At 42.3% G+C, this 12,850-nt stretch overlaps 1 protein-coding gene across 1 annotated transcript; it reads right to left on the bottom strand.

Annotated features, from left to right (window-relative positions):
• Positions 1-226: 226 nt before the first annotated feature.
• LOC122540161 (protein FAM177B-like) lies at positions 227-7,883 on the bottom strand. Its single transcript, XM_043675483.1, has 5 exons — positions 7,863-7,883; positions 7,378-7,524; positions 6,072-6,138; positions 2,236-2,333; positions 227-448 (listed from the first exon to the last, which is right to left on the bottom strand). Exons 1-5 carry the CDS (start codon positions 7,881-7,883, stop codon positions 227-229), a joined length of 555 nt encoding a protein of 184 aa, XP_043531418.1.
• Between the last annotated feature and the right edge of the window lie 4,967 nt (positions 7,884-12,850).

Below are 12,850 nucleotides of genomic sequence, written 5' to 3' on the forward strand. Positions count from 1 at the left end.
TCTGGAATTACAGTCCAGCGATAATGGTACTAGGCCACTACCTTCCCTTGTACTAACTATTAGGCTCCAGTATGTAGGATGGCAATGAGGCATTGGATGAAACAATAACCTACTATTTCAGGACATCAATAGAGGAGAGAGGAGGGTAAAACTGGCGGAAACCAGTACATGTTCATCTAACACTACAACCAAATTGTCTGTAAAGGAAGTAATCAATGATCGGTCATTAGTTGTTGTCCATCTTTATCTGATCATTAATATCTGCATTATCTTCCATTGCTTCATTTTCATAACATACGGTGTGTTTGCAGTCATCACTGCTTGCAATTCCTGATCGCTCCATCGTGTCTAAAGTACCATATTGAAAATTCTGGAGCGGAAGATGCTGTCTCTCATTCATTTTCCCATCCTCCACAATTGTCATTTCATCTCCATCTTCATATCCTTCCTAGAAAGGAAGAGTAGCAACATTATCAGCTTTGAACTTTTAAACAAAAACCAGCATAACGTTTGTTAATTTTCCATTCCCTGCCCCTCCAGTATTTTTTGCAAATTCATTCATGGGATATGTATGTCATGGGCTAGGCCAGCACTTATTACCCAACCCTGACTGCTCTGGAGAAGGTGGTGGTAATGAGTCAACAAACGCAGCCTGCCTGGTGTAGCAGGCAGTTCCGGGATTTTGAAAGTGGTGAATAGGCTTGGGGGACACAGGTAGTGAGTAACTCACTGCAGAATTCTCAGCCACAAACCTATTCTTGTAGCCACGGTATTTGTACGGCTAGTACAGTTCAGCTTCTGTTCAATTTTAACTCCTATGGTATTGATAGTGGGGGATTCACTACAGTAATGCCATTGAAAGTAAAGGAGCTTACTTGAGATCGTCAATTGTTTTGCAGTTGTGTGGTGCAAATGTTATTTGTCACCTGTCAAGTCTAAGTCTGAATGCTTTCAAAGTCGTGTTCCATATTAACACAACCTGTTTCTGTGTCTGTGGAGTTGCAAATACTGCTAAATATTGTGTATTCACCAGCAAACAACCCACTTCTGACTTGCTGATGGAGGGAAGCAGCCGAAGGTGGTTCAACCAAGAAGACTCCCAAAGAACCCCTACAGACATGCTATGGGACTCAGATGATTCGTCTCCTAGAACTATAATCATCTTTCTTTGTGCCAGGTATGCTCTGGATCGTATGTGAATAGGAAGGGTTTAGAGGGATATGAGCCAAATACTGGCAAATGGGACTAGATTAATATAGGATGTCTGGCTGGCATGGACAAGTTGGACTGAAGCGTCTGTTTCCAGGCTGTACAACTCTAAGTGTATAAGAGAATTTCCCCCAATTCTCAACGATTTTACGAGTATGTTTTGATGCCACACTCCTTAAGGCCAGTCACTCTCATCTCCTCTCTGGAGTTCAGCTCTTTTGTCCATTTTTAGGCCAAGGCTGTCATGAGATCAGAGGCTGAGTGGCTCTGGCAAAACTCAAAACTAAGCACCATTGAGCAGGTTATTGTTGAGTAAGTGTCTGTTGATGGCACTGTCAACCCTTCTATTGTTTTGCTACTTCAGTCCTTCCCTCCTTTCTCCCTTCCTTTTTCTGGAATTGACATTGATGCAAGATAAATTGTTAATTCTAACTCCAAAATTGAAAAAGTAGTACTTTCAATATTGTACACCATTATGTGAATTGATTCTTGTGGTTTAGTGGGTAGTGTACCTGCCTCCAAGCCAAATGCTCTGGGTTCGAAACCCATCCTAGAATTTAACAGCCGTGGAAGGTGTGTTCATTACATGGCCAAAAGTGTGAGCATTAACTTGCAAATTGTTCCAGCCTCTCTCAATGGCAGGTCATAAGAGTAGGAGACACTCCTGGTCAGTCATGGGGTGGAAATTTGAAATCCAGAGCTCCAATCGACAACATGCAAGTAAGTGTGCACGTTGCCGTAGCAACTTGAATTCTGAGTCAACTATAACACATTACCACTGCTGGTTTCATGATCATCTACACCTATTAATCATTGTACACTCAATTAGTATAAATCATTCCAGACAGTCTATCAACAACCTGATTATTCTTATTAATATGAAACAATTTGTCAATAAGCTATTGATAGATGCTCACGAGGATTAGTGTAAAACATTTGACAGTCTATCAGTAACCTAATAAATCTTGCACAATTTTATATTACAAAAGTGATATTTAATCTAATAATTAATTATATTGAGGTGACCTGGTCTTGAACACTGTAGTATTCATCTACTGCATATTGGTACTTGGCTGATGTCAATCCAAACAGATTGGCCAGTTTCTCTCCAAGTAAGTCACAGGCTAAGAGAGATGAAATGATCAAATGTTAGAGAATAAGACCATAAGACCATAAGACATAGGAGTGGAAGTAAGGCCATTCGGCTTGGCCAGTTTCTCTCCAAGTAAGTCACAGGCTAAGAGAGATGAAATGATCAAATGTTAGAGAATAAGACCATAAGACATAGGAGTGGAAGTAAGGCCATTCGGCCCATCGAGTCCACTCCGCCATTCAATCATGGCTGATGCGCATTTCAGCTCCACTTACCAGCGTTCTCCCCGTAGCCCTTAAATCCTCTAGACAACAAGAATCTATCAATCTCGGCCTTGAAGACATTTAGCGTCCCGGCTTCCACTGCACTCCGTGGCAATGAATTCCACAGGCCCACCACTCTCTGGCTGAAGAAATGTCTCCGCATTTCTGTTCTGAAATGACCCCCTCTAATTCTAAGGCTGTGTCCACGGGTCCTAGTCTCCTCGTTTAACTGAAACAATTTCCTAGCATTCACCTTTTCCAAGCCATGTATTATTTTGTACGTCTCTATTAAGTCTCCCCTTAATCTTCTAAACTCCAACGAGTACAATCCCAGTATCCTCAGCCGTTCCTCATATGTTAGACCTGTCATTTCAGGGATCATCCGTGTGAATCTCCGCTGGACACGTTCCAGTGCCAGTATGTCCTTCCTGAGGTGTGGGGACCAAAACTGGACACAGTACTCCAAATGGGGCCTAACCAGAGCTTTATAAAGTCAATGCAGTTATAGTGCCAACTATTCACTGTTGTCAGTTAAAACCAAACACAGGTAAAGAATATTCAGTTTCTGGTTTGTAGTGAGCTGCTCAGTGGGATACAATGAATGCCATCAGCCTTTTTGATGGCACTGTACAGTGAGCAAGTATAGTACAGTTATTTACAGTGATTCAAAAACTCACCCGACTCCCAGCTTGGATCACTACTTTAGGAACATAGGAACACGTGTTGGCCATTCAGTCCATCAAGCCCACCCTGCTATTCAATATGTTCCTGACTAATCGAATACTTCAATGCCTTTCACCCACGCATCCGCATAATTACACAAGCCACTAGTAATCAGAAATCTATCAATCTCTACTTATAAACATACACAAAGGGTGAGCTTCCACAGTCTGGGATAGGGAATTTGAAAAGTTCAGACCATTCTGAGTTAAAACATTTCTCTTCATCTTGGTGGCATCCATCTTTGTTTTTAAATTATGCCCCCTGGTTCTAAACTTCCCAAACAGGGAAACATCTTCTCTACATGTACCCTGTCTATTCATGTAAGTACTTTGTAAGTTTCAATGAGACCACCTTTTATTCTTTAAATCCCTAGTGAATACAGATCCAGTTTTCCCAATCTCTCTTCATAGGATAGTCCCACCATCCCAGGAACAAGTCTGCTGAACCTTCACTGCACTCCCTCTATGGCAATAATATCTTTCCTGAGATAAGGGGACCAAAACTTCACACTGTAGTCTGGATGTAGATTAACCAAACTCCTGTAAAACTGAAGAAAGACTTCATTAATCTGTACAAGAAGCAGAGTTCTGAAGAAAGGTCACTGGACCTGAAATGGTAACTGTGCTTTCTCTCCACAGATGCTGTCAGACCTGCTAAGTTTTTCCAGCAATTTCTGTTTTGTACAGGAGCAGCTGTTTTTGATTTTTTTTCACTACTCCTATATCTTGTTGCAACTGATGTGTGAATTCGGTATGGAGCAAGATATAACTTCTCCGAAGAGAAATGGATAATGTTTCTCCTGTTCATAACTTCTCGAGGGATTGATTTTAAAAACGCATTTTGGATATGTTGTGACTTTTAACGTACGACATAAGACAGAGTTAGGTAAATTTAAATCGGAAGAAAGTAAATGCTTCATCAGACAGCCCTGGCTTAGTGGCAGGAAGCAGAGGTTAATGATGCAAGGATATTTTTGCGAACCTGTGTCCAGGGTGCAGTCTGGGTCCTTTACTATATGTTGGGTACATTAATGATCTAGACAAGAATATAGGAGGCTTGATCAGTAAATTTGCAAATGACACGAAAATTGATGGTGTGGTACATAGCAAAGAGGAAAGCCTTAGACAACTTGACAATATAGAAGTTTAAATCAGAGTGATGCTGGAAAAGCACAGCAGGTCAGGTAGCATCCGAGGAGCAGGAAAGTCAACGTTTCAGGCAAAAGCAGTCAATTTTCCTGCTCCTCGGATGCTGCCTGACCTGCTGTGCTTTTCCAGCATCACTCTGATCTAAACTCTGGTTTCCAGCATCTGCAGTCCTCACTTTTGCCTACTTGACAATATAGAAGGCTAGTCAGGTGGGCTAAACAGTGGAAATGGAATTTAAAAACTGAAAGAACTGCAGATGCTGTAAATCAGAAACAAAAACAGAAATTGCTGGAAAAGCTCAGCAAGTCTGACAGCATCTGTCAAGAGAAATCAAAGTTAATCTTTCAGGTCCGGTGACCCTTCCTCAGAATAGTTCTGAGGAAGGGTCACTGGACCCAAAACATTAACTCTGATGTCTCTTCACAGGTGCTGCCAAACCTGCTGAGCTTTTCCAGCAATTTCTGTTTGTTTTTCTGAAGTGGAATTTAATCCTGAAGGGGGAGAGTTCTGGGTGGACTAATAAGGTGAGTACAACTGAATGGCATGATCCAAAAAAGTATAGTGCATCAGTTGGCCCTTGGTGTGCATGTCGATAGATCCTTGAAGGCCAGTACGAGTAAGTAAGGTGGTTAAGAAGGAATGTAGCGTCTTTGCCTTCGTTCGTCAAGGCATTGAATACAAGAGTGAGCAGGTGATGTTGGAGCTGTGTATAATGTTAGGCCACAGCTGTGGAGTACTCTGTGCAGTTCTGGTCACCACACTATGGGAAGGATATGGTTGCACTGGAGGTGGTGCAGGGGAGATTTACCAGGGCTGGAGTGGTTCAGCAATAAAGAAAGACTTAGATAGGCTGGAGTGGTTTTCCTTAGAGCAGACAAAGCTGAGTGGGATTTGATTGAGTTGTACAAGTTCTGGGGGAGGTGTAGACAGGGGAGATCAAGAGAAACCTTTCCCCTTAGTAGAGGGGTCAATAACCAGGGGGAACAGTTTTAAGGTAATGAACATGAAGTTTAGACGGGATCTGTGGGAATTTGTTTTTATCTAGAGGTTTGTATGTATCTGAAACCTGCCACCTAAAAGGCTGATGGAGATAGGAATTGTCACGACATTTAATTTGTATTTAGATGAGTTCTTGAAGTGCCATAGTATACAAGGCTACACACCAAGTGCTGGAAAGTGGAATTAGAGTAGATGGGTATTTTATGACTAGAATAGATACAATTGGCCAAAGGGCCTCCTCCTCATCCATAAAAAAAATCTATGACTCTAAATTCCACCAGTAGTTTCATCTCCAACACGTCAATTCAAGGAAGGGCAAGCTGCCCATTGTCATTTATATTAAGACCTATCCAAAAACCAGAGGTGCTCCTTTGTGTAGAAATTATAAAAGTCACCTTATTCTCTGGGGCTGTCTTTACAGGATTGTCCACATTTTAAAGGTGAAAGTTAAGAAGTTATATTGATTGAAGCCATGAAAGTTAGGAAGTTGAAATCTTTACTGGGCAGGACACTGCCCATTTTCAGGACATGAAGAAAATCAGCAGATTAAAGAGAAATGCTCTCCCCATAAAAAAGAACTCATTCCAATCTTCGCCTAAAGCATCCAATGCTCAGTCCAGTCTATATGATACTCACTGAATAATGATATCCTTGCAAACTTCATCACCCAAAACACCAGGAAATGGTTCCAGGGGAGTGTGGACTGCAAAACAATTAGTACATGACTTTTCACAGACAATCAAAACTTTGATGGAAAAAAAAATATTTTCAGAGTTCACCCATGTGTCTGTGGTGGTCTTTGTTTGAAAGATGATTTCAGGGGGCTTTTGTGGAGCAGTGGTAGTGTCCCTACCTGTAAGCCAGGAGGCCAGGGTTCGAGTCTCACCTGCTCCAGAGATGTATAATAACATTTCTAAACTGGTTGTTTTGAAAATTTAAAAGATGTTTTTGAAAACATTTCCCTCTATCCTGTATCTGTCCTCTTCACTACCCCATGAGAAACAGGTTTTTGGAAGCTGATGGAGAGGATAGGCAGCAGGGTGGGTGAATAAACAGCTGGTCTTGGGTATAGATACCTATTGGGGAGCTACCTTGGTGAGATATGGGTGTATAAGAAGCTACTTGTTAATCTAGGCAGCTGGTGAGGTGGAGTGGTTGGGTGCAGGACAGCAGGAGGAGGTGGGAGGGGACATGATGCCGTGAATAAGAAGCTGCTGGAAGTTATGGTATTGAGTGTATGCGAAGCTATTGGGATTATGCTTTGGGAGGCTGGAACATGTGTAAAGATGACTGGTGTGAGGTTGGGGACTACATGGGGAGATGATGGCACAAGGGTATGAGAGTCATGGAGTCACAGAATCATAGAAATGTATAGCACAGAAACAGACCCTTCGCTCCAACCCGTCCATGCCGACCAGATATCCCAACCCAATCTAGTCCCACCTGCCAGCACCCGGCCCATATCCCTCCAAGCTCTTCCTATTCATATACCCATCCAAATGCCTTTTAAATGTTGCAATTATACCAGCCTCCACCACATCCTCTGGGAGCTCATTCCACACATGTACCACTCTCTGTGTGAAAAAGTTGCTCCTTAAGTCTCTTTTACATCTTTCCCCTCTCACTCTAAAGACTAGCTACTGGAGTGCAAGAAGCTGGTTAATCTGGAAGGACGGCTGGTGAGATGTTGGGGAGCACATGGGAAGATGGTGGGGCTGGGATTTGGGAAGCTGGTTACTCTGGAAGGATGGCTGATGTGAGGTTGGGGAGCACATGTGACGATGTTGGGTTTATAAGAAGTTGCTGGAGAATGGGAAGCTGATAGGCAGTGTGTGTATACAAAGATCATGTGACTATCTAGACAGTACTGCCCCTCTTTCAGTTGTGTAACTCAAACATGACTATGATTAGATTACTGAATTCAGATTGCTGGTACACTTACAGGATTGACTTTCTCTGACACTTGCTGCTCCTCTTCACTCTCTTCTTCAGTACTATATTCCTCCATGATGTCTCCATTTGAAAAGTGAATGAATCTTCGTGGCTGTTTCTTCTCTGCCTTCAAATCTTCAGGTTCCGATTTCTCTGTCTTTAAACGTAATTAAATTGGGGATTCGAAAAGTTTTCCACGTAAACAGAACCATTTTGACAAATGACTGAAGTGCAAGGCATAGCATCCTGGAGTCACATGTTGTCTTCACCTCTTTCCTGGAGAAAGTGAGGACTGCAGATGCTGGAGATCAGAGCTGAAAAATGTGTTGCTGGAAAAGCACAACAGGTCAGGCAGCATCCAAGGAGCAGGAGAATCGACGTTTCGGGCATGAGCCCTGAAGAAGGGCTCAAGCCCAAAACGTTGATTCTCCTACTCCTTGGATGCTACCAGACCTGCTGCGCTTTTCCAGCAACACATTTTCACCTCTTTCCTACCAATTCTTTCTCAAAAACCATCATATATGTCCAAAAATACTGCCCGGAGTTGAATACTTATATTTATCTAGTAACTTTAATCAAATATTCCTCAGCACATAACAGGAGCATTGTAATAGATTCATCAAATGATTTGAAGGGAAGTCATTTAGCCGATTGAGTCCATGAAAATTCCCTGCAAGAGTAGACCAACTAGTTGTTTACCCCAACCCCTCCGCATTATCCTGCGACATTTTTCACTTCAATGATTATTCAATACCCTTTTGAAGATTATAGTGGAATCAGCCTCAACCTCATTCTCAGCTATTGCATTCCAGTGCTTTATTAGACAGTATCTAGAACAAACTCATGTCAGCCCTGTTTCTTTTGCCATCCTTCCTTTGGTTTGTTTCCTCTGCTTCACAAGTTTTTTGCCGATGGGACCATTATCGACTCTAACCAGACCCCTCATGATTTTGAACAACTTTTTAAATCTCCTCCCGTAGGTAGGAAATCGGAACAGTGTAAAGGTAAAGTCTCCATAGTCTTACTGGTTGCTCTCTTATTAGAGGGAGATGACTAGTGGTGGTTTAATCTGAAAATCACCGTGCCTCAGGCGAGGGGAGAGGTTGAGAGGGAGAGTCATTCACAGTGACTTCAGCCAGTGCAGGAACTGATCTCATGCTGTTAGCACCATTCTGCATCACAGATCAGCCATCAGCCAACTGATTCAAACTGGGCAGTAATATCACGAGCCTAATTATCCATAATCCAGGATAAAGCATCTGAGAACTTAGATTTAAATCCCACCACTGTAACTCTGGAATTTAAATTCCATTAATAAATCTGGAACTTAAAGCCAGGAACAGTGACAGCTATCATTAATTCTTTTAAACACTCAGTTGGTTCACCATTGTCCTTCAGGGAAGGAAGTCTTCAATCCTTAGCTGGTTTGGCCTAAATGGATGTTCAGACCCACAGCAAATGGGTAACATGGAACTGCCTCTGAGATGGCATAGTCTGTCACTTTGTTCAAGGACAATCAGTAATGAATAACAAACTGTGACCCTGCAATTGACCCAGCAACAATCATGTCCTGTCAAAGAATAAAGAAGATCCCTTATTCCACCATTAAACTACACCATATATATCTTCTACCTCAACAGGACTTTCTGATACTATCCACATATCCTTTGATATCCTTAATATTTACCAACTTATCGATATCTGCCTTGAAAATACTCATTGACTGGGCCTTTATAGTTCTCTAATTCACAGATTCACCATTCTCCAAAACGTTCCTTCTCTCAAAACTATTCTGAGACTATGTCTGATGGTTCTTGACCTGCTAGCCAGGGTACAACATCTCCCCGCATCTGTTCTGTATGATTAGATTAGATTACTTACAGTACGGAAACAGGCCCTTCGGCCCAACAAGTCCACTCCGACCCGCCGAAGCGCAATCCATTCAGACCCATTCCCCTACATTTACCCCTTCACCTAACACTATGGGCAATTTAGCATGGCCAATTCACCTAACCTGCACATTTTTGGATTATGGGAGGAAACCGGAGCACCCGGAAGAAACCCACGCAGACACGGGGAGAATGTGCAAACTCCACACAGAGAGTCGCCTGAGGCGGGAATTGAACCGTGGCGCTGTGAGGCAGCAGTGTCACTGTGCGGCCCACTGTTCTGCTGTGTCCTGGAACCTTCTTGTTGCTTTAAATGAGATCTCTCAAACTCTGAAGAATGTGGGCACTGTCTGCTCAATCTCAGTTCCGAGGACATTCCCACCATCTCAGGGAGGAGACGAAGAAAGAGATTCTTCCTTAGATAGGGAGAACAAAACTATACATAATACCCCAGTGGTGGGTTCCCCAAGGATGTCTCAAATCAACTGCAGCAAGACATCTTTATTCCTGTACTCAAATCTTCTTGAAATAAAGGTCAATGTCTTCCTAATTGCTTGTTCCTCCTGCATATTAGCGTTCAGTGATTTATGAACAAGAGCATTCAGGTCTCTTGAAATATCCACACTTCCTGGTCCCTAATTTACATCTCTGCATTTCTGTTTTTTTTAATCAATGTGGGATAATTTTACATTTTACCACATTGTATTCCATCTTGCTTGTTTTTCCCCACTCACTGAGCTTATCTGAAACTCCTTTAAGCCCTCTGCACCTTCCTCACAATTCACATTCCTACCTAGTTTTGATTAATCAGCAAACATGGAAATATTACATTTGCTCCCTTCATCCAAACCATTGAATCACAAAACTGTTGCGTTGCAAAGAAGGCTGTTTAGCCCATTTTGTTTACACCTGCTCTCCAGCATTTTAATTTAGTGCAAATCTATTGCCTTTTTTCAATAACTGTACACTTAGTTTTCTATTTAAGTAAGTACCGAATAATCTCGAGTGCCACAGCTGAACCTGCCTCTGCCAGACTTCCACGCAGTGCATTCCACACTTGATCTAATTGCTGTGTGAAAAGTTTTATTTTCTCACCTCACATTTGCTTCTTTTGCAAAACGCTTTAAAATTGAGCCCTCTAATACATATGCTTTGGTGAGGGGAATAGTTTCTCTCTATCTACGTGCAGCCACCTCATGATTTTGAAAACTTCGAGCAAATCTTGTCTTCGCCTTCTCCTCTTAAAGGAGAAGAGTTCTAACTTCTCCAATCTCTCCTCATAAAGTGAATTTTATTATCCCTGGAACCATTCTTGTAAATCTCTTCTGCACCCTCTGAGTGTGTGAGTTGGATGATCAGCTGTGATCATATTGAATGCTGAAACAGGCTCAAAGGGCTGAATCGCCTAGTCTGCACCTATTGTCTATGTTTCCATGAACCTGTGTTTCCAGAACATTTGTGTGGGCTTCTGAATCACTATTTCAGCAGCATTACACTACCACACTCGTCCCAGGAAATTGCCTTCTCCAACAAATGGAATAACCATCACTCACCTCCTCATGATCAACATGCTGTGGGGATACTGTTGACCAGAAATTGAACTTGACTAACCATATAAATACTGTGGCTACAAGAACAGATCAGAAGCTGAGAATACTCTGGCAAGTAATTCACCTCCTGACTCCCCAAAGCTTGTCCATCGTCTACAAGCACAAGTCAGGAGTGTAATGGAATACTCCCCACTTGCCTGGATGGGTGCAGTTCCAACAACACTCAAGAATCTGGATCAGTGGTGCTGGAAGAGCACAGCAGTTCAGGCAGCATCCAAGGAGCTTCGAAATCGACGTTTCGGGCAAAAGCCCTTCATCAGGAATAAAGGCAGAGAGCCTGGAGCGTAGAGAGATAAGCTGGAGGAGGGTGGGGGTGGGGAGAGAGTACAATGAGTGAGTGGGGGAGGGGATGAAGGTGATAGGTCATGGAGGAGAGGGTGGAGTGGATAGGTGGAAATCGGGGCAGAGGAAATTCTTCAAGGCAGGCATCCTTGCAAGAGGATTCGCAGTAGGGTTAAAATCAACTAGGTAAAACACTCAAGAAGCCTGGCACCATCCAGTTCACCCACAAACATCCACACCCTCCACCACTGATGCACAGTAGCAGCAGTGTGTATTATCTACAAGATGCACTACAGAAATTCACCAAGGCTCTTTTGGCACCTTCAAAACCCATGACCACTTCCATCAAGAAGGACAAGGACAGCAGGTACATGGGAATCTCACCATCTGCCGGTTCCCCTCCAAGTCACATACCAATCTGACTTGGAAATGTATCACCGTTCCGTCGCTGTCGCTGGTCAAAATCATGGAACTCCATCCCTAAGGGCGCTTTGGGGCTGCCTACAACATGTGGACTGCAACGATTCCAGAAAGCAGCTCACAACCATCTTCTCAAGGGAACTGGAGATTAGCAAATATCGATGGCTCAGTCAGTGATGGCACCATCCCATAAATAAAGAGAAAGAAAGTTCTGAGGAAGGGTCACTGGACCTGAAACGTTAACGTTTTCTCTCCATAGATGCTGTAATACCTGCTGTGCTTTTCCCAGCAATTTCTGTCTTGTTAAAGGAAAGCAATGCTAGCTATGTACAATCTGTGGTGGACCACACCCAGAATATGGTAAACTGTTCTGGGCACCATATCTTTCAAAGTAAATAGTGGCCTTGAAAGGTGTGCCACATACTTTTACTCAAAATAACACCTGAATTCTAAGTGATAGTATTATAGACAGAGATTATAGAAATTAGAGTTAGTCCATGGAATTTAGGTTAAAGGGGAGTTAATTTAAGTTTTCAGGATACTAAGCATACGGGGAGCAGGTTGCATACATAAAAAATATTTTTCTGCTGGTCAGGGAGTTGTCCCTGTTGAATGTAAATTATTTGTTTCTTGATTACTTATGGCCTGTCATGTAATCTCCAGAGCTAAATTAAAACATTTATCCAACCCTAAAGTATATACAGCACTGAAATGTATCAGTCAGGTACAAAAACACTCCAATGGCCTAATGGAATAGCTGATAGTCTAGGATATAAAAGGGAGAAAGATTTGTTAGAGTTACATCTTGGATTGACCACTTTTGAAATTCTCTAAACAATTTTGGGTACAACATCTTAGAAAGGATTCATCGATCTTGGAAGAAGTGCAACTAATGTGTTGCCAGGGTCTAAGGATTAGATTAGGAGAGATTATATAAACTATGTTTGAATTTCTTGGAATAGAAACAGTTAAAGGATGTTTTTATTGATGTGTTTAGGATTATGAAATGAATTGGTAGAGTAGATGTAGGAGAAGGGGACATAACCTCAAAATCAGATCATTAGTTCATTTGTGTCTCTGACTTTAACCTTTTGGGGACACATGGGAGATGCAGTAGCAGCATTTCCTGTCCTTCACCATTGCAGGAATGACTCCATGATATCACTTTTCATAGTCTGTATATAAACAACTTCAATCAAATATCCTGTCAACAGAACAATGAACAAAGAATAGAGCACAGGAACAGGCCCTTCAGCCCTCCAAGCCTGTGCTGACACATTTT

This window comes from Chiloscyllium plagiosum, chromosome 3 (assembly GCF_004010195.1).
Source record: "Chiloscyllium plagiosum isolate BGI_BamShark_2017 chromosome 3, ASM401019v2, whole genome shotgun sequence".
NCBI lineage: Eukaryota > Metazoa > Chordata > Chondrichthyes > Orectolobiformes > Hemiscylliidae > Chiloscyllium > Chiloscyllium plagiosum.